Source organism: Danio rerio, chromosome 8 (assembly GCF_049306965.1).
Source record: "Danio rerio strain Tuebingen ecotype United States chromosome 8, GRCz12tu, whole genome shotgun sequence".
NCBI classification, from domain to species: domain Eukaryota; kingdom Metazoa; phylum Chordata; class Actinopteri; order Cypriniformes; family Danionidae; genus Danio; species Danio rerio.
In genome coordinates, this window is record NC_133183.1 from 59,287,951 (window position 1) to 59,311,229 (window position 23,279).

The following is a 23,279-nucleotide window of genomic DNA, read 5'->3' on the forward strand; positions in this document are numbered from 1 at the left end:
CAAACCTGGAAACCTTTTTGCATTTTTGTGACTTAACTGAAGGCATGAATCTGAAAGCTGAAGATTTTGAAAACACAGCCGGTGACGTGTCTATGCAAACACTTAAAAAATGAAAGTCTTTGAACATGATGTTGTCATATGTGTGCTAGTGATGTGAGAACGCTCTGGTTACTAAAGTAACTATCGTTCCCCGTAAAACTTCTTTTGAAGTGGGATAAGTAAGGGCCAGGGACCACGTTGGAGGACCGTGCTTCTCTTGATGCAGGAGCGCTCACGCTTGCTTGGCTATCCTCTCATCGGAGGTGTAGGTAAGGTGCAGTCATTATGGCGTTTTTCATACTTTCTCCTATTTGTGGATTATAATTAAATCCACTAATAATATTGGAGTTCCCCATCCGAAGGGGAATGCTCTGGTTACTAAAGTAACTCTCCCCGGAATTGCTATTTAGCATGGCCATAATGACTGTTCCTTAGCTGTTAGTTCAGTCTTTTCAGCTTAAAAGGATAGCGTGTGCTTGCTCCACCTGTGCTTATATGCGGAGATAGTTGGCAATAAGGCACACGTGCGCAAGCTTACGCTGCCAATTCATTGGCATTTCATTGGCCCGTTGTATACTCTTTCAGACAATTGGCTTTTTGAAACGAAATCTCCCATTCGTGGATTATAATTAAATCCACTAATAGCATTGGAGTTCCCCAATCGAAGGGTAAACTGATTCTTAATTGATTCACAAAACGATTCACTGTTTCGAAGTGTTCGTAGTATAAATAGTGTAAGTAGTGAGTTCGCACTGTAAACTCTAAAAAATAATAAGTGCACTTTAATTACCTGGATGATCACTCATTCAGCCGCTAAAACAAAGTGTGTAATGTTGGACACTTCACACACTCAACGACCGCAGGTTTGTTTACGTAGCGGAAGGGGCGGAGCTATCGGACGCACATGTTGAATAACTTTATTTATTTTGGATGGTGAAAGCAAAATTCTCCTACGAGAGTGATTACAGCGCCTCCCGATGGTGAATGCGGTTATACTCATGGCAGGTATTATTTGATAGTTTGGTCATTTACTTCACTGATTTGGCAATCGTCAAACGTCATCAGGGAAACGATTTGAATTTCTGCTTGGTAAATAAAAAAGTTTCGAATTGAACTGCTGGAAGAGTGTTGTTTTAATGGAAGTTCATACTGCATGCTGTATGGAAGAAAAAAAACTTCAGCATTTCACGATTCAGGTATTTATACTGTCGCAAAACGCTGCAAAAAGTCCTACATGACCATTATAAACTTAATCTGATTAAATTAATCAAAAATCGCTGTTTACATCTTAATCAGAGTATTGTCTTAATTGTATTAAAATCTAATTATTGGTGTACATGTAAACATAGTCAGTGACTGTATTTGATGCTACTGATGCTTTTTTAGATCGCGTCAGTTGGTTAAATAAAAAGAATCAGCTTCACATCTCAGAGCGGGTGATGATTCCTACTGTTGAAAACAACTAAGAATTGCCTGTTTTTATGAAATGTAAATGAGTCTAAAGTATGGGAGCGAATGCAGTGAAGTGAAAGTTTCCCCAAAAACAAATGTGCTTAGAAAAAGTACACATAAGCTACTTGAAAAAATGTGCTAGCGCTAATTTACTGTTGTTTTCAGGTAAAGCAATAAAAAAAACGAAATTGGTAGGTTGCAATAAGGGTACGTTTCAATGACAGAGTGCTAATAATCTCTGGTACATAAAGACTGTCTGTACTTGAAGGGTCAGGTCAAAACAAGCAGTAATAAATGCAGAATTGGGGCCTCTGTCTAAAAATATGAGTATGAAATGTTCTGAACTGTAATGCGATGATTTCCGTGTCACGCATCAACAGTTCCTCCCAAAGGGCACAGATGCTGAACATTCGAAAATGAATCTTTTCAATTCTCAGATCAAAACAAACACTTCACCAGCCGGTAATAAGGCAGCTGAGTACAGCCTTCCCGATGTTATCGTGACTATTAACATTTTGTCCTTCTGATGCCTTCGCCACCGGATTAGTGAAGGACAGACGGAGCGGCCACCCTTGGGCAGAAATGAAGCCAGGCTGAGCTACGCCGTGACACACTCCGGACACACATAAAAGAGCACTAATCGGATGAGAATTGAATGTCAAGTTGAGCTTTTGGAGAGTTTGCTCAGTCCTCTTGTCCCACATTTTTCATAGTGGCCGTATAACAATGACATTCAAAAGGCTAGAGATTCTAGTACAGCTCAGCATTTCTACATAAACAACATCGTTTTTTTGGTTTAGAAAGAAGTCAAGCTATTTAATGTAAACAAATCTATAAAGAATTCAGTCATAAAAACAGTAGTCATTCTTTAAGTGAAGGTTTGACGGTTCTGACGGAAATCACGACGGTCAGGGGCAATCCCTGCGGGCCCGTCCGCTACGCCACTGATTATGAAGCTGCTGGCCCAGAGACCCAACTACTTGCTTAGACCTGCATGCTTGAGCAAGCACTTACAGACCTATGGTAGGGTTAGGGTCATGTGTCCAATGTTGCTACTTGCTAGAAAATACCTAGATGTCCTCGCTGCAGTCTGTAATCACGATGACGTACTGGACCAGATCCAATACCTAGTGGACTAAAGTACACTGTAAAAAAAATCTGTAATTTTACGGTTTATTTCCATTAGCTGGAGTGCTGGAAAATGTAAATAACGGCCGTTAAATTACAGAAATTTACTGTGAAATAAATGCCTTGTTGATGCCAGAGGTCAGAGGAGAATGGCCAGACTGGTTGGAGCTGATAGAAAGGCAACAGTAACTCAAATAGCCACTCGATACAACTGAGGTCTGCAGAAGTGCATTTATGAACGCACAACACGTCCAACTTTGAGGCGGATGGGCTACAGCAGCAAAAGTTCACACCGGGTGCCACTCTTACCAGCTAAGAACAGGAAACTGAGACTACAATTCAAACAGGCTCACCATAATTAGACAATCAAAGATTGGAAAAACGTATACACATGCACATCACACACAAAACACACAAATATACAACACACACACTTACTGTATACAACACACAAACACACACACACACTTAAGGCCAAATAATAAGTGTGTTTTTACAGTATAACCACGGCTGGCGCGTCCATAGAGGCGACCTAGGCGACCGCCAAGGGCGACAGAATAGAGAGAGCGGCGTCCACGACACCTCCCTCAACACCGGCGTCCTCAGTTATGTCCGCGACACCTTCCTCGACCCCTGCCGCCTCAGTTATATCCGCGCCTAGGATGGCAGAATAGAGAAGGCGGCGTCTGTGATCTCCCTCAACACCCTCTCCTCAATTTGATAACAGGTCATTTCTGTTTTCATTTTCGGGTTGAGGGTGGCGTGATCGTCCTTCGCCTAGAGCGGCAGTTCACCTTGCTCCGGCCCTGAGTATAACATACATCATGCTTAAGGTAATCATCATAAACCACAAAAACCAACGTGTGTGTGGATTTCATATTTTAAAAAAATGAAAATAGCTATGAAATTAGCCAAATTAACACACACTTACACACATACTAGGTGTAAAAGTACTACCCTGCAACTGTTCTTGAAATCTCACAGTGCAAAATATCTCTGGCCCAGCTCTGGCCCACACAATAATTTTTTGCTTGGCCCACATGCCACAGTGACTTACAATACCTGACTAGACCAAATCTGGACCATATCTGGGCCAAGTCTCAGCCAAGTTAATAACCCAGAACTGAGCCTGAGCTGCACCAGATACTGTATGTTGGTGTGTCACGACTGCACTGAAATTGATAACCCCACAAGTCATTACACTTAAGGCATGCTATGGGTGTGCTTTTTCTCGAAGTGGCCTGACTGGTAGAATTTTTTTTTTTATTTAAAAATAATACAAATGTATTTTATTTATGGGTCAAGCTAAGGCAAACTTACATGGCCCACATATTAAATATTAACATCTGGGCCAAACGCTACATTTTACATTTGGCCCCAGAATTTTTGGCCGCCATATAGATGGTGCCACCTCTGCCAAACCAGACTCATGTTTGGCCCACATGCTGTATGAATGCCTGCTGCTTTATACCAAATCTGGCCCAGAATTCTTTGCTACCCGGGATATCACTGTATGTTTTGTGGTTTGAGCGCAGTCCTCGGCAGTCTACGCTTCACTCGTGTAAGTGTGTCACGCAGTGGGTTTGTGTCACATAAAGCATGACACATGTACCATGCAGCGTCTGTAAGATCATTCACAGACCACTGGTCACTCAGCAGGCTGGAGGGATGGAGATTCATGCTGGGCTGAGCAGGCAGCGGTTTATTCAAGTGAACACTTATGGCCAGTGGAGATATGCTTTGTGGTGTAATTTGAGGCTTTGCAGTATTTTGATCGAAGTATACATATTTCAAATTGGAGCATCGATTGGTCTGTCTTATTCAAATCATTTTGAATCATCTACCAAATTGAACCCTATTTATTGCACAGCTGTCTGGAATACTCTATTGCAGGGGTGTCCAAACTTTTTGGGCCGAGGGCCAGAGGCAAAAACAAAAAAATTGTCTCGGGCCATATATCACATACACGCGCATATATATATATATATATATATATATATATATATATATATATATATATATATATATATATATATGTGTGTGTGTGTGTGTGTGTGTGTGTGTGTGTATGTGTATATATGTATGTATGTGTGTGTATGTGTGTATGTATGTGTGTGTGTGTTATGGAATTATTTTAATTTGTTATTTTAATTTATCGTCTAACTGTGTTTCTAGAAAGAAACTGTGTTTCGTTTTTAAAATCTTGAATCTTCTCTGGGTAAATTACACTTGCAACACTCATCCTTTATAAATTCTCCTTCAGTGTAGGGTTTCCTGTGCTGTGCGATTAGCTGGTCTACATCATAACTAGCCAGCGTAGAATTTCTTGCACTTTATTAGCACGAAAAAAAAAACTGCTGTTGTTGAGCTGATAAGCCAGCTGCTATTTGTTTTAATTTTTGATCTCGTTCGGCACCAGTGTAAGAGCTGAAGGCCTGATGTTTTATTTTATAACGTCTTTAAATATTATATTCCTTCATTACTGCAACTGATTCCTGCCAAAATAAACACACATATTCCACTGACCTCTGTGAAGAAATATTCTTTGCCCCATCGTGACTGAAATTTCCTGCACTCACTGTTGATTTTCCTTTTTCTTGACTGTGCCATGGCTCGCCAAAACGTGATTATGAATTATGTTTCCTTCAGTTTGTTCGGTTTGTTTTGCTTCATAACAGGAACTGCTGCCTAATTGAAGCCATGTAATAGCGACACCCGGTGGTTATTTTTTGTATGGCGGGCCAGATTCTATTAATATTCATAAAAAGCCTCACGGGCCGCCACAAAACTGATTGCGGGCTGCAGATGGCCCGCGGGCCGTAGTTTGGACACCCCGTTTGGACTGCCCTGTCAGTCGTGACATTCCAAGGTAGGGGAGAGCAGGGCACAAAGTAACACTTTTTGGTTTGGGCCAAATAATGAAGTAATGGGGTTAGACAAACCATTTGTTGTTTACCAACAACACACAACCCTCTCCTACAAATGAGCACTGGTTGAATGATCGCCGGACATGGTTTCTGTGCAGTATTGCAAAAAGTGCCAGGAGTATAAATGTTACTATTTACCCCACCAGTGTTAGTTAGTTGTAACACGTGCTTAAAAAGGCAGATTTCACACAATTAATTTAATTTCTGTTTACTTTAAATAGTAACTTCCTTAGTATTTAGCTCAATTTATTTTTATTCTACATAGCACAGTATGTGTTACAATCACCAGCAATCTCTAACCACCAGAGGTCGCTGGAAAACATTCTCACTACAGCTGCGTCCCAAATCGCTTACTTATGCACTATTCTACGCCATTTTGTAATAGAAATAGTGTAAGTAGGGTGTTCACACTGAAAACTCTAAAAATAATAAGTGCACTTTAATTACCCGGATGATGCACTCATTCAGCCGCTAAAATGAAGTGTGTAATGATGGACACTTCACGCACTCAACGACCGCAGGTTTGCTCACGTAGCGGAAGGGGCGGAGCTATCGGGCGCACATGTTGGATAACTTTATTTATTTTGGATGGTGAAAGCAAAATTCTCCTACGAGAGTGATTACAGCGCCTGAATGGTGAATGCTGTTATACCCACGGCAGGTATTATTTAATAATTCGGTCGTTTATTTCACTGATTTGGCAACCGTCAAACGTCATCAGGGAAACGGTTTGAATTTCCGCTTAGTAAAAAAACATTAGTGTGCCATTTGGGACAACACTACATACATATACTATCCTGTTGAGTGTGTAAGTGCATAAGTACATAGTGCATGAGTGCATAGTGTATAGTGTGCCATTTGGGACGCAGCTTACAACTTCATACATGCACTTCGCCCACACACCTGCTTCCTCATTTACACTGATTACACTCGCACCACCTGAGGATTGCACACACTCACTCTCATGGCCGAGCCTTGTTATCTGTACAGTAGCACTACAACGCGATTTTCCTAGTCTTGTTTCTCCGTGTTTTGACCTTAGTCTAGTTTATCTTTTTGTCTTAGTCTGCCGCCTGCCTTCCGACCTCTCGCCTGTTATTTCCTTGCTAAAAAATCCAGCTTAAACCAGCCTAGGCTGGTTGGCTGGTTTTAGCTGGTAGACCAGGCTGGTTTTAGAGGGGTTTTGGCCACTTCCAGGCTGGTTTCCAGCCATTTCCAGCCTGGTCTTAGCTGGTCAGGCTGGAAAATGACCAGCTAAACCCAGCTAAAACCAGCTTGACCAGCCTGGTTTAAGCTGGACATAGCTGGTTTTGGCTGGGCTCCCAGCCTGGCTAGGCTGGTCAAGCTGGTTTTAGCTGGTCATCTCCCAGCCTAACCAGCTAAGACCAGGCTGGAAATGGCTGGAAACCAGCCTGGAAGTGGCCAAAACCCCTCTAAAACCAGCCTGTTCGACCAGCTAAAACCAGCCAACCAGCCTAGGCTGGTTTAAGCTGGATTTTTCAGCAGGGTTGACTACGATTCTGGATTGCCCTCATACATCTGTTGGCCCCTGTATTGACCACTGCTTGCCTGACCATCCAAATAAACCTGCACGTGGATACTACTTCAGTTGTCTGTGTTACTCCCTGGGTTGCAGAAGACTTGGCCTCAACATGGATTCAGCGGATATTGTGGGTATTGGGTCAGGAAGCACAGTCCATTGAGGAAGGAATTCATCGAACTGGCACACCTAACATCCATGAGTGAGTGTGTGTGCTGCTTAAATAGTGTGTAATCAGTCTTTGACAATCCTCAGGTGGTGCAAGTGTAATCAGTCTAAATGAGGAAGCAGGTGTGTGTGGGTGAAGTGCATGTATGAAGTTGTAGTCCATGAACTGGCGGATTTGTAGTTTGTACGAGTGAGAATGTTTTTCAGTGACCTCTGGTGGTTAGAGATCGCTGGTGATTGTGACAGTAAGTTTATTTATTTAGCTACCGGATAAACACCTTTGGATTTATTTGCATTATTATCCATTATTATACGATGTATTTATTTGCATTATTAGCAATAAAAAAAATTTCCAATAAAAAAAAATTCAATTAATTTTTTTTTATTTAAAAAGTTCTTAAAATTACACTCAAAATTAATAAAATATTTTCTTAGTGTGGTGTACAACAGTGTGTGGCTTAATTAAAATGCTGTGGTCACACCAGATGCGGAATGCGCGGATAAATCACAATATTCTAGCATTAAAAGACGTGTGAACCTTTTGACTTTACTGGCTTCATTTGCGCATCAAATTCACTTCAGAACAGACGCGGACTTGCTCTGACTAAGCCGAGCCCAGTTTAATAAACTGCACTGCTGCCAACTATTTTCAACTTAAAGGCGCTAAGCTCTGCCCAAAAAGAAAGTGAAGAGCATTGGGGAGTCGTGGAGGAAAGTGAAAGTAAACAGCGGGCGGGGGAGTAGGGCGGTTGAGTAGGGGGATCAGTAAAATGGGGTGGCGGATCAGATTTCAGAGGTGCCGGATCCGGCGTATTCCGGCACAAATTAAGCCCTGGTTAACGAGCTTCGGTTGTCAGTTGGCAAAACCAAAATCAGCATCCCTAGTAAGTGCTATTCATCTGGTTTCGTTTCTTTCAGCTTTGCGTTTTCACTGTTTGGCACCATCTTGTGACTGAATAATGCGCAGGTTAGTGTATACTCCATCAGCTGTTTTTGTTTTTGTCAGCTTTGCATTTTTTTCGAATTTCTTTTTGGCCTCAAATGAAGAGTGGAAGCGGCACGGGTGGCACCATTGCCTCAGAGCAAGAAGGTCGCTGGTTCAAGTCTTGGCTGGGTCAGTTGGCATTTCTGTGTGGAAATTTGTATGTTCTCCATGTGTTGGTGTGGGTTTCCCCCAGGTGCTCCGGTTTCCTTCCAGGCAAAAATCATAATAGCAAGCATGCAGTTGCTGATACAAGCTCTAGCGCAGGGGTGGCCAACCCTGTTCCTGGAGAGCCACCTTCCTGCAATTTTCAGTTGCAACCCATATCAAACACACCTGAACCAATTAATTAGGACCTGAACACCACGTAATAATTACAGGCAGGTGTGTTTGATATGGATTGCAACTGAAATCTGCAGGATAGTGGCTCTCCAGGAACAGGGTCGGCCACCCCTGCTCTAGCGTAACGTCCCATTAGGTTTATCCAAAGCTGCAACTTTTAAGTATGAGCAATAACAATGCGAAATAGTGCTTACCTAATCATGCATTATTAATTAAAAAGCAGTCGGGAACTCTATTAAATCTCCTGAGCTGTGAAAGTACAGCCAATTTGGGAAAAAGAGGCACCGAGCGAGACAATATTCCACATGGAGAATTCCTCGATCAAAGCTTATTGAAAACCACACAAGTGTTAAAAGCAGCTGTGTTGCATTTAAAACAGAGCCAATAAATAATGAGCACGACTGTATGTGTGTATAGTCAGTGTGCTGTGGGTGTAAAAGAAGACAGCAAATGCAATTGAATGGTCCAGACTCAGATGTAGACAGATCTTCAAAAAAAGCTGAAATGTAAATCTGTATTGAACACTCACTGTCAGCACACTCATATATGGCTATGGCCTTTTACTCTTATGCTATTCAAAATGACAGTTTTTGAGATTTCCACCAATCACTCTGCTTGCCGAACTTGGCAAGAGCTGTCCTGACAATGCTGACTCATCAGGATGCACAGAATTTTTTTCTCAATTAAGGTCAATGGTGGGAAATGTGCTCTTTGCATACACACTGGTTATGGCACATGTGTCTACTAGTAGGTGCAGAAGGCCCCTACTGGCCCATATCTATCAGCTGATAACAGCCATTCAATCATGTGATAACATTCGAAACGGGTGATTATAAGCAGTGATATAGAACTAGTCAAAAATCCCATGTAATAAAATATACAAACTATAATTCATTTCCATTTAATTGCAAATAAGTGCATACAACAAAATCAAAAACATTAGCTTTATTCGTTTAAAGTATTTTATTCCTATAGTGAGTATGCTGAAGCGTATCACTGTCTGACTGTGGGCTAGCTGCTACATGCAGTGTTTCATTATCTAACAAAACAAAAGACCACCGCTGATATTCATTCATTCATTTTATTGTCGGCTTAGTACCGTTATTAACCTGGGCTCACCACAGCAGAATGAACCGCCAACTTATCCAGCATACTTTTTTTTTTCAGCAGATGCTGCCATTTGTGTTTGTTGAACAGCCTATGGTCAATAAAGGGGTATTTATATTTGCACTACGCTTTATGTGTGTTGTCAATATAACTAAGTTGATTGCTGTTTGAATACAGTATATCATTGTGTGTATGGTGTATGGAAGAGAGTTGTCGCGAACGAAAGTAAAGAGCGTTGGGGAGTCGTGGAGGAAAGTGAAAGTAAACAGCGGGCGGGGGAGTAGGGTGGTTGAAGAGGGGTATCAGTAAAATGGGGTGGCGGATCAGATTTCAGAGGTGCCGGATCCGGCGTATTCCGGCACAAATTAAGTCCTGGTTAATGAGCTTCGGTTGTCAGTTGGCAAAACTAAGAAAAATCAGCATCCCTAGTAAGCGCTATTCATCTGGTTTCGTTTCTTTCAGCTTTGCGTTTTCACTGTTTGGCGCCATCTAGTGACTGAATAATGCGCAGGTTAGTGTATTCTCCATCAGCTGTTTTTGTCAGCTTTGCATTTTTTTCGAATTTCTTTTTGGCCTCAAATGAAGAGTGGAAGCGGCACGGGTGGCACCATTGCCTTAGAGCAAGAAGGTCGCTGGTTCAAGTCTTGGCTGGGTCAGTTGGCATTTCTGTGTGGAATTTGCAAGTTCTCCCTGTGTTGCTGTGGGTTTCCACCGGGTGCTCCGGTTTCCTTCCAGGCAAAAATTAATTTCCCCTTCCCATCACTGGGAAACATCTATTCACACTCATTCACACATACACTACCGACAATTTAGCCTACCCAATTCATTTATATAGCACATGGTTTTAGTCTTGAGGGAGAAACCAGAGCACCCAGAGGAAACCTACGCGAACATGAAAACTTCACGCAGAAATGCCAACTGACCCAGCTCGAATCAGCGACCTTCTTGCTGTGAGGCGAACGTGCTACCCACTGTGCCACGTACAGCCCCCTGGTGATATCAATAGTGCTTTATCAATTTATCAAGTGCATTTATTTTCAGTGCTTTTGTTTTGTTTGTGAATATTATTGTGCCTCTAATATATTTTCAAAACACATGTATACATAAATCTTAAATGCTAAGAGTGTCACTTTTTTTTTCCTCTCTGCAGTTTTCCCTTCATGCAATTCTTCTTAATGTAATACACTCAGTGCAAAAGTCGAATATCTTCCAGCTTTGATTACATTTTCGTAACTCCAGCTTTCAAATTCCAAACTGTGTGCTAAACGAAACAACAATGAAACACAGAAAACTGGCATCATTCTCCACGCGCTTGAACATTAAAGACCCATTTAGTATTCCTCTCTCCTTTCCTTCGCACTTTAATCTAAATTTTCCACCATAATCGGCTTTTGAGCCATTAGCATTTGAACTTTGTGGTCAACAGTTTCACTGTTGCAAAACGCATAGCGAATGAATGGGACGCTTTGATGTGCTCTTATCCGCCGAGGGAAGGGAAAGGCAAATTATTCTTAAATCAGAAAAGTGTCTGTGGTGCTCTCTGCAAGCATGACGAACACATACTGTAATGAACGCTGCTACATAAACCTCTCAAATGAACAGAATTCATCCAGTGACTGTGCAGAACACATACATACAGCTGAAGTCAGAATTATTAGCCCACCTGAATTATTAGACTCCTTCTTTATTTTTTCTCCCAATTTCTGTTTAACAGAGAGATTTTTTTAACACATTTCTAAGCATAATAGTTTTATTAGCTCATTTCTAACAACTAATTTATTTTATCTTTGTCATGATGACAGTAAATAATATTTGACTACATATTTTCAGGACACTTCTATGCAGCTTAAAGTGACATTTAAACCCTTAACTAGGTTAATTAGGTTAGGGTAATTAGGCAAGTTATTGTATAACGATGGTTTGTTTTGTAAACAGTCAAAAAAATTAGCTTAAAGGGGCTAATAATTTTGTCCTTAAAATGGTATTTAAAAAATTAAAAAACTGCTGTTATTCTAGCTGAAATAAAACAAATAAGAATTTCTCCAGAAGAAAAAATATTATCAGACATACTGTGAAAATTTCCTTGCTCTGTTAAACATAATTTGGGAAATATTTAAAAAAAGAAAAAAAAATTCAAAGGGTGGCTAATAATTTTGACTTTAACTGTATGTCATTTACGGAGTCTTTTAACACCACTCTGAAAATTTAAGGTGAGATTTAAGTGTTTGTTGGCAATTTTTGCTTTATTTTACGCATGCAAATGAAGCCACAGAATCGTATTTTTTAATATATCCTAGCAAGACTGAGTGTATTTCTCTCACCTCAGAGACCTACAGTTCCGCTAACATGATATTTCAGAATTTGTCATGAGCGGAGGCGACACACTTCCTTTGAAATGGTAAATATTCCACGTGGAATTAAACCCAAGTTCCAAAATGTAAGTGTGACCTGGTTAAATCGTTTGGATTTGGTCAGATTTACTGAATAAAGTGTTTTTATGGCTGTCCCTGCCTGAGGAATCAGGCTTGAAGATGAACAGTTCACTCTGTTTGACAAATGCCATTTTTAAATGATTAATTCGGTCATTCATTTATGCAACAACAAACAAATGAAGAATAAAAACTTTGTAAATGATTTTCTCATTAAAGGATTTTTTAATAGGCTCATTTTACAGCTCGCCTAGAGATAAACAGATGAGTTTTACCATTTTTGTATTCAATCAGATGATCTTCGGGTCTGGCAGGACCACTTTTAGCTTAGCTTAGCATAGATCATTAAATCGAATTAGCTCATCTCGCTCAAAAATGTCCCTTTTTATAGCACTCTTCTGTAGATACATTGTGTACTGAGACCTATAAAAACAGGGAAAACGCTTTTTTATGCCTAGGAACTACAGTAGTCAACAAATGAAGTTGATCATCAATTTTTATCAAAGATGTCCTAAAACTACCACCTAGGGCTGCTTGATTATTGAAAAAATCCAAAGCAATTTCACAGCAATTAGTAACTTTTTGATTTAATGGTTAATTTGCATGACTTCGTATGATCTAATTCGTACAATTTAGTACGATTTGCCCATCACCCAATGACGGTTCAGTTTGGGGGCGGGGTTGGGTGAAACGCCTCCTTTTTAAAATCGTGCGACTTTTTTCCGTACGACTCAACTTGTATGAATTAGCTACTAAACTGATAAAACATAAAACACTTACGTTTCCTCGTGAGATCAGGCTGAAGAAAAATCACAATCATGATTATTTTGTTCACAATTGTTTATCATTGTTATTTAAAACGATTATCAGTGGGCCATTTGACCAAAAAGGTTTGTAGATAATTGTGAATTTTTCCATCTGTAAATAAGGTTGATAGTACACCTATACATTTCACAAATCTTAACACTAAAGCCATGTTCCAAATCCTTTCAAGCTAGCTGTCATTAGGCCTATTATTAAGAAACTAAAACTTGACCCCAGCAACTTAGATAATAATAGCCCAGCATGTTTTTCTAACTCCACTGGAACTTATTGTGAATTTGTTGTTCATCACTGCTCACATCCCATTGCCTATTGTGAAACCTGTGAATTTTAAAGTGAATCCAATAAGTCAACGGCTATGGAGTTCACCCCGGCTATGGAGTTCACTTCCAGACCGAAGCTTTACAAACATCGCAATCTGTCTTACTGTGAGCACTGTGAGTCTGGTTGAGGCCAGATTCTTGTTTTCTCTCTGCTGAAAATAACACTCCCTGCCCTGCTGGAGGTGGAAGCTTGGAAAAATGAGCAGCGACGTGTTTACGATTTGCATGTAGATTTGTGGTCTTCGGCTCACTCCCAGTGCAATATCAGAATCACATCCGCAGCCAACAGCCTGTGGATACCCACTCCGAAAGAGCAGCGCACTGTAGACCGCAGATGAAAGATCCACTCAATTTCTTGGTCCCAACACTGCTCCGTGAAAGCATTCAGGCGCTTAAGACTTTTAGAATACGGAAAACTAGCATAAGAGCACTTGCGAAAAGTATAACTTTTCAAAAAGGAAAGTTTGCAAAGCTTAAAGGGGATATTTAAAGGGATAGTTCACCCAAAAAGTTTAAAGGGCCATGAAACCCCCCCGTTTCAGCAGGGTGTTTTCACACCTCTACTTTGGAAAAAGTCAGAAAAGTGGGCGCGTCCAGCTCTGTTTAGGGGGGAGTGTCGGAGGAACTAAAGAGGGATGGTGTGGGAGTGTCTATTTGGACACCCGCTGAGTTTCATAGTCAAAACACACACACACACGGGAGAAAGTGACTGTTTACATGGACATCTGTAGTCGAATTATTTGCCAAATTATTAAATGGTGGACTTTAACTGCAGTTTGGCTCTTTCATTCAGGGAATTCATTCATGTCACTCGCGACAAACGAGATATTTGATTCGAGGAACTGCTCCAAGCGTGTATTTTCATGCAATGTTTGATACCGCACGGCGAATGAGAGAAAAAAACCCTGCGCATATACCGGAAACTTAGATGCACTCGGCAGGTAGCATCAGAAAGCCGCGTGTGTTATTCCGGTCAAAAAAATGCGGTGAAAATCCTACACGAGGTTAAAGTTTGGTTGTGGTGCTAACATGTTTACACTCGGTGCAATAGTTAACTTAGTTCGAAACGAACAAACTGAATAAACAAAGAGCACTGGTCGCTCACTTACCAAATCTGTAGAGACAGGACAATCACCAGCAACTAGAGCCGCGTCTTTATTAAGAGAAGACTACAAGCGAATCCGGATCTCAGCGTTTGCAGATGAGAACAGCTCTCAGGTAAACAATAATCCTCCTTAGACACGTAAGTTATTGTTGTCGAGCGTCGCGTACACTGTTAATCCACACGTGATCCAGCTGAGCTCTCACAGAGACAAAATGAAAACAAAACTTAACGGCAGCAAACTATAAAAGCAACACTTCCCGCTTGTTTTGCCAACACAACGTGGTGTCTCCGTCTAAACACTGTGACAGTAATGAATATTAATGAAGTTGCACAATAGAGCGTGCTGATTGGTTTGAACCAAGCCTTACTCATGCATTAATGCTTCACACTCTGAGACGTAATAAGGTCCACTCTGGCACAGACGTCCAGTCTGCACGCTGGAATACACGCTATTATCTCATGGCCGTGACGCAGCTTCAAAAATTAGTTTCAAACAGGAAGTACGAATTTGCTTGAAATAACGCAAAAACAACCAATTTACACTTTTTAGTGAAATATAGGTGTCCTAATAGTGTTTTTAGCAGTGTGGGACACATATACGACTGTCAACAGCTCAAAAAATGCGGTTTGGTGTTTCGTGACCCTTTAAGTTAAGTTTAAAGGCTGATTTATACTTCTGTGTTGAGTGATCAGCGTCACCCACAGCACATGCCTTGCGCATTGCTTTATACTTCTGCTTGCTGTTTGTGTTGCTCTGCAATAACACACTTCCGAAACGCCAGCTGGCAGTAGGTTTTTGTTCCTCTGTGTTGAGTTTCATTGCGATTGTTTTGTATTTTTTAAATGCTAATGTACAAGTAGCTAAAACTCGCTCATTCAGGGGTGGGAACTGGCAGATGTGCAACAACATTAATCATAAGGTAAACACAAAACAAAACTTTCCACCTGGAGCTCATTCAAGGGACTCGACACTTGTAAACAATCTCTCCAATGTGTACATACAGCTCTCGGCCCCGCTCACACTCATCAAGTCAACCAATCACAAAGCTTGCGTTGTGTCGTTGTAACGTGTAGTTACATTTTAAGAGAGGTGCGTGTCAGCCATGGCGAGGGCTATGCAACCATGTGATGGCTGTGCCGGACCACACGTGTGTGCTCAAAAGTATAAATTAGCCTTAAGCAGGGCCAGACGGAATCTGCGGACATTTTTTGATATGTCTGCGGAAAATTTTGGTAAAATTCTGCAGATTTCTGCGGAATTATTTTGGGAGTATCCAGAGGAGTATCATAACTAAAACCTTAATATATGAAATAGAAAGTAATAAATTACTGAATAAAAAATGAATAAATTCAGATTTACTCATTTACTCAAGTAAATAAACAGAATTAATGATGGGCTAGAAATCTGCGGAATTCTGCGGAAAATCTTTAGAGAATCTGCGGAATTCTGCGCGCGCAGATTCCGTGTGGGCCTAGCCTTAAGTCGCCATGAAATCAAAATGTACTCTTATTTTTATATGTATTTAGTAGTTCTTGTTATGAACGAAGTATCTGTGCTTAGTCCCTTTATTAATCCGGGGTCGCCACAGCAGAATGAACCGCCAACTCATCCAGCACTTTTTTTTATCTTACCTCATTCCTCGAAACAACCTTTCTTCACTTCCTGGACACATGGAATTCCTTTAGGGCGGAGACATCTGTCATTTAGGGTGGGGCTATCAGTGAGTGTCTCTTTTCTGCTCTAAATTTGTCCAATCATCAATCTTCCTTCATTTTGGTAGCAGTGACTGTCCCCAAAAGAAACTTTTTTTCTTATTTTAGAACCGCTTCAAGTGTACGGACGTCACAATACTGGAAAAACGACAATCTTAACTTGAATTTCATGGTGGCTTTAAAGCCAAATTTGACTGGGTATTTCATTAGTTCTTCTTCCACAAATAAAAATATTCGCACAGAGGTCAGAGCCTGAGGATTTGAGTCCCACAAATAAAACAAATAGACAGAAAGCCTGTAGCGAATGGACAGTATCAAAGCATTTATTTACTTCATTCATGAGTCATTTTTTTTAGCTCACCAGCCACTGCTCAAGTGATTATTTTGGCATGAGAAAACCCACAACACCAACAAAAAGACTGCAATCACTTGTTTTTTTCAGGGTGTAGAGTTATAGGGCTCTGTTTTGACGGTCTATGCGCAAAACGCAGGGTGCAAACGCTTTCAGGGCGTGTCAGAATGCATTTTTGCTAATTTAAGAACAGGAAAATCCACTTTGCGCCGTAGCGCATGGTCTAAAAGGGTTGAGTTTATTTTCTTAATGAGTTATTGGTGTGTTTTGAGAATAAACCAATCAGAGTCTCATCTCCCATTCCCTTTAAGAGCCAGCTGCGTCGCGCCATAAGCACATGCTATTTACATGACGTAAAGTAAGTTCACTTTCGCTTTTGCTATCGTGGATAGGAAAACCTTTACGCACAGACATCAATTAGCCTATAAATAATTAATTTCGTTTGTTAAGCGCAAAGATTTGTTTCAAAACTATTTTTAAATTCAGTTCTAATTTCCAGCAAACGAATAAATGAACAGTAATATTGAAGTGTGGTCAAAATACTGAGTTATTTTCAACCACACCTGCTTTGCCCCATATGGTCTAAAACCTGACAGGTGGACAAATCTAAGCTTGTTTTTAATAAAACAAATATAAATATGGACATAATAAATAATACTGCTAATAATAATAACATTATACAAAAGCAAATTGAATGAACTGAAAAAGCCTCCCGAAATGAAGGATTCAAGGCAGTGGTTTTTAAATTCATGTAGGCTAGAAAATAATATGTTTTGTAATATTTTAATCCTTTATATTTATATGCTATATATATCCTTATTATATCCTATATATATCCTTAATATTTTAATTCTTTTTAATATGTAAAGATATTTGCGTATTGCTCCACATCTTGTGTATTAAGCAGTGTGTAAGCGAGGCGGCGAGACTTTAGACCGGGTTTGTTCTGGTCTTAAGAAAAGACTATTTACAGTTTCTCAAAACAGCAACGCGCCAAAACACTCCTGCTTTTTTAGACCAGAGCAGCTTTCTTGTGCACACTATCATAGCATTGATTGCTTCTGAGCAAGCCTCTGACAGTGTAATATGGCTTAACGTTATAGCAGCCTACCAGAGTATTGTTGCTGACCATGTCCATCCCTTTATGACCACAGTGTACCCATCTTCTGATGGCTACTTCCAGCAGGATAACAAGGAGCTGAATTAATTGACGACCTAATTAGAAATGCTGGACTCTGCAGCTCTCAGGTTATATCTGGTAAGTTCACGCTACGTTAAATCATCCACATTACTCGCTTATGATTGCAGCAATGATTTTAGCATAAACAGTTAAACATGGTTAATTAATCTGCGGACACTGAATGCTCAGAATGAAACATGAAAGTGTAAGAAAGTGGTGTCCAAACTCAGTCCTGGAGGGCCGGTGTCCTGCAAAGTTTAGTTCCAACCAAAATCAGACACACCTGGTCTAGCTAATCAAGCTCTTACTAGGCTTTCTGGAAACATCCTTTCAGGTGTTTTGAGGCAAGTTGGAGATAAAACTTTGATAGTCATTGGCTGCTAATATGATTTCGCCATTTAGTGTTTGCAAATAATACTGTTATGAAATTATATTATTAAGGAGAAAGTCAGAATGTGCGAATATAAAACCAACTTAACCTCTATGTGTAGGTTCACATTCCCTGCCGTAAGTTCAGGTGTAGTTTGCTGTCAGAATGCAGTTGTTTTGCTTGTTGATGATTAATTACCCAGGCCTTGTACAGCTCCGTCTTCTTTCCTTGTCTTAGGCTCGGCAGAACCTCGGTTTTTAGCACTACATCTTGTTGAATCTGGTAATCATGGAGCATTATTTCTTGCACATGACCACACAAAACAACACGGTTAATATCAAAAGACTTGTAAACCTTTAACTTCTCTCTTGTAAAATCACTTGGAGCTTCAATGAGATATAGAGATATATTGTAGGCTGGATGCTTGGCCATTTCCTCCTATCCAGTATTCATTGGGAGGTTGCTATCGCAAATGGACCAGTCAGACGAACGCTGCTCACTTTAACGTTAATTTTGCCGAATCACTGTGCTTATCACTGGGTGACAAGCTGTTATAATACACTGAAAGCATTGCGTAAATAATATGTATAATATGTAATCAATTTAACTTATCTCTAATACAACAACAAACTCTGCACCGCATCAGATGTCATACCCTCACTGTAAATGCTAGCGCTCCCGGTTTTCTTCTGCCACCTCCCTGCGCGCGCATCCTGAATGTTTACAAACAGGGTAATTCGTCTATAAGGTGTACCTAATAAAGTGGCCAGACTATTTCCTGCAAAGTGCGTGATGTTGCAAAACATTTGCATCTTGTGTTTTATTGATGACGTCGCCAGCTAATCTAAAATCTCACATCTTAAATCGTTCAACCTCTATTGTATACAGGTTTTCAGCTTTCATTTTTGGGTAAACTATTCCTTTAATCTCATCATGACTCATATTTTATAACAATTAGTCACATGGCGTTCATCATGTTATTGGCTCGAGATTGTCTAGCATTGTCTATCCTGAATTCTCAAGAGCAAAGACGGCAGACTTCAGATCGTGTGCTCCGGGGTTAGCAGACGTCCTAGAAATGAATAGGAATAAGAATGATGGGGTGTCATTCAGACCTCCCTAACTACATGAAAGAGTGTTGTGATGATTGAGCCACAGTGTTTACACTCTTCAGGGAAATCAGCCTACACTGTAAAAAAGTGCCTGCTAATTAACTGTTGCCCAGAGTTTGTGATTCATGGGTGTTTATTTACGCCGTTTAATTGCATTCTGAGGCCTTGATCTCTGCTCCGACAACTTTTTGGTGTTTAAAAGTTGAACTTGCTAACATTATTAGTCATTTCAAACAATGCATCATATGCAGTGGGCATGTAAATGCAGCGGGGTACAGTAACTTTTTACTTCACTGCTGTATTTAAGTGCATATTTGATCATAAATGTATATTAGTTTAAATGCAAATATTCAATCAGCAACTTGTTAAATTGGTGCACACGTTGCACTGAACTATTAAATTGTGAATTGAACCAACATCTGTTCACAAGTCACTCACTGATTCAAATGCTCCATTTAGGTTGAGTGTCCAGTAAATGATTCACTGATTCCAATGATCTGTTTAGAGGGAGTCTCCAGTAAATAATTAACTGATTAAAATGTTCCATGCAGAGTGAGTCGGCTGTAAATAATAAGATGATTGAAACTATCCATAAATCATTCACTGATTCAAATGATTCATTCAAATGGAGTCTCCAATAAATTATTCACTAATTCAAACAATTTGTTTAAAGTGAGTCTCTATTAAATAAATAACTGACTCAAATGATTCATTCAGATTGAGTCTCCAGTAAATCATTTACTCATTCAAATGATTCATTCAGAGTGAGTCTCCTGTAAATCATTAATTTATTTAAATGATTCATTTAGAGTGAGTCTCCAGTAAATCATTCACTTATTTAAATGATTCATTCAGAGTGAGTCTCCAGTAAATCATTAACTTATTTAAATGATTCATTCAGAGTGAGTCTCCAGTAAATCATTAACTTATTTAAATGATTCATTCAGAGTGAGTCTCCAGTAAATCATTCACTTATTTAAATGATTCATTCAGAGTGAGTCTCCAGTAAATCATTCACTCATTTAAATGATTCATTCAGAGTGAGTCTCCAGTAAATCATTTACTCATTCAAATGATTCATTCAGAGTGAGTCTCCAGTAAATCATTAATTTATTTAAATGATTCATTCAGGGAGAGTCTCCAGTAAATCATTCACTCATTCAAATTATTCTTTCAGAGTGAGTCTCCAGTAAATCATTAACTTATTTAAATGATTCATTCAGAGTGAGTCTCCAGTAAATCATTAACTTATTTAAATGATTCATTCAGAGTGAGTCTCCAGTAAATCATTCACTCATTTAAATGATTCATTCAGAGTGAGTCTCCAGTAAGTCATTAACTTATTTAAATGATTCATTCAGAGTGAGTTACCAGTAAATCATTCACTGATTCAAATGATTCATTTAGAGTGAGTGTCGAATAAATCATTCACTGATTCAAATGATTTGTTCAGATTGAGTCTCTAGTACATAATTTAATGATTCAAATGATTCATTCAGACTGAGTCTCCAGTAAATCATTCACTGATTCAAGTGATCTGGTAAGAGTGAGTCTCTTGTGAATCTTTCACTGATTCAAATGATCCGTTCAGACTGATTCTCTATTAATTAATTAACTGACTCAAATGATTAATTCAGAGTGAGTCTCCAATAAATCATTCGCTGATTCTAATGATTTATTCAAAGTGAGTCTTCAGTAAATCATTAACTGATTGAAATGATTCATTCAGAGTGAATCTGTAGTAAATCATTTGCTGATACAAATGACTCATTCACAGTTAGTTTTTAGTAAATCATTCACTGTTTCAAACGATTTGTTCAAAGTGAGTCTCCAGTGAATCATTCACTGATTCAAGTAATCCCTTCAGAGTGAGTCTGTAAATAAATCATACAATGATTCAAAAGATTCATTCAGAGTTAGTCTATAGTAAATCATGCAGTGATTCAAATTATCCATTCAGACCGAGTCTCTAATCTTATTAAAATAATTGATTTTCAGAGTGAGTCTCCAGTAAATCATTAACTGATTCAAATGATTCATTCAGAGTGAGTCTCGAATAAATCATTCACTGAAAGTCTCTAGTAAGTGATTCACTGACTTTACAAATTGATCGTAATGGGGTTCAATGTGTGAATGTGGTTTGACCTGTTTTCACTTGGATTATCATGAAGTATCAGTGTGGTTATTAGACTATATTACGAGTTTTGGTTAGGGTTATGGTATTTAAAATAGTATATTTAATATAAATTATGTTGTTCTATAAAAGTTTTAAAAACTAATTCACAGCAAAACTTTAAAAATAGCTGAAGCAATGATCAAGGTCCAATAATGCAAGCGTAAATAAATGGAAAACACTCCAAAATAAAATTGTGGAGCTGTGTTTACAATATGGAATAAGATTCACTGTCAATCTCCGCTCGCGCACTGCTGAGTTCCCTTTGAGGACAGACTGTCGTGTCGAGTAATTAGCTTTTGCTTTGGATTAGAAAATTATCAATATGGTCTCAGCCTTTCTCTCTGAAAGAGCTAATCCATAAGCACTCAGGAGTGTAATTATCATAAGCATCTCTGCATCTTTGTCTCGTTTGCGTCAGCTCCCATGCAGGCTGTTTGGGGAGGCTTGTTGCAATCACTGTCTCCCTGGGAATGATCATTTGGTTTTGGAGCTGTTACTGTGCCGCTGTAATTTCCAGTAATTGCCTTTAGTGCATCATGCTGAAGGTAAATGCATAAATGCTACTGTGCAAAGCTTTACAGTGTTTTAGAATGCATTAACATGTGCTCTAATGCCCACCGGGATAACCCAGACAGACACGATGTTACTGCTCAGAGGTTCCTCTTCTACAGCTCAAAAAGAATTAATAAGGAACTGTATTTTACTTAATTAATTTTCACTCTGTCCCTGAGGTAATATATATATATATATATATATATATATATATATATATATATATATATATATATATATATATATATATATATATATATATATRTATATATATATATATATATATATATATATATATATATATATATATATATATATATATATATATATATATATATATATATATGTATATATATATATATATATATATATATATATATATATATATATATATATATAAATGAGTCAGATGTTTTAATGTAAACGTGCTTGATGACAATGAATGTTAATCTGTATAACAGTTACAGTTGCATACGCTCACTGGCCACTTTATAAGGTACACCTCTCTAACAGTTTGTTATCGCAAATTTCTAATCAGCCAATCATATAGCAGCGACTCAATTTAGGCACGTAGAAATGGTCAAGACGATCTGCTGCAGTTCAAACCGAGCATCAGAATGGGGATGAAAGATGATTTAAGTGACTTTGAACGTGGCATGGTTGTTGGTGCCAGACGGGCTGGTCTGAATATTTCAGAAACTGCTGATCTACTGGGATTTTCACGCACAACCATAGCTAGGGTTTACAGAGAATGGTCCGAAAACAAGAAAATATATAGTGAGCGGCAGTTCTGATGCCTTATTGATGCCAGAGGTCAGAGGAGAATGGCCAGACTGGTTCCAGCTGATAGAAAGGCAACAGTAACTCAAATAACCACTCGTTATAACCGAAGTCTGCAGAAGAGCATCTCTGAATGCACAACACATCCAACCTTGAAGCGGATGGGCTACAGCAGCAGAAAACAACACCGGGTGTCACTCCTGTCAGCTAAGAACAGGAAACTGAGGCAATTCACACAGGCTCGCCAAAATTGAACAACAGAAGATTGGAAACGTTGCCTGGACTCATAAGTCTCAATTTGTGCTGTGACATCCGGATGCTCGGGTCAAATTTTGTCATCAACAACATGAAAGCATGAATCCATCCTGCCTTGTATCGACGGTTCAGGCTGCTGGTGGTGGTGTAATAGTGTGTTAATATTTTCTTGGCACACTTTGGGCCCATTAGTACCAATTGAGCATCGTGTCAATACCACAGCCTACCAGAGTATTGTTGCTGACCATGTCCATCCCTTTATGACCACAGCGTACCCATCTTCTGATGGCGACTTCCAGCAGGATAACATGCCATGTCATAAAGCACGAATCATCTCAGACTGGTTTCTTGAACACGACAATGAGTTCACTCTACTCAAATGGCCTCCACAGTCAAGAGATCTCAATCCAACAGAGCACCTTTGG

General features: G+C 39.4%; 1 protein-coding gene across 2 annotated transcripts in view; it reads right to left on the reverse strand.

The window, feature by feature from the left end:
* Nucleotides 1-23,279, reverse strand: part of opn7d (opsin 7, group member d) — a 91,394-nt gene that overhangs the window by 40,885 nt on the left and 27,230 nt on the right. Inside the window, exon 1 of one of the 2 annotated variants that reach the window (XM_073908922.1) lies at nt 5,146-5,323. The exons of the other annotated variant lie outside the window; for it this stretch is intronic. Within the exon in view, the coding sequence (XP_073765023.1) occupies nt 5,146-5,229 (84 nt within the window). The 5' untranslated portion in view covers nt 5,230-5,323. Of the gene's footprint in view, nt 1-5,145; nt 5,324-23,279 lie in introns of those variants that run through there. 2 annotated transcript variants of the gene reach the window in all.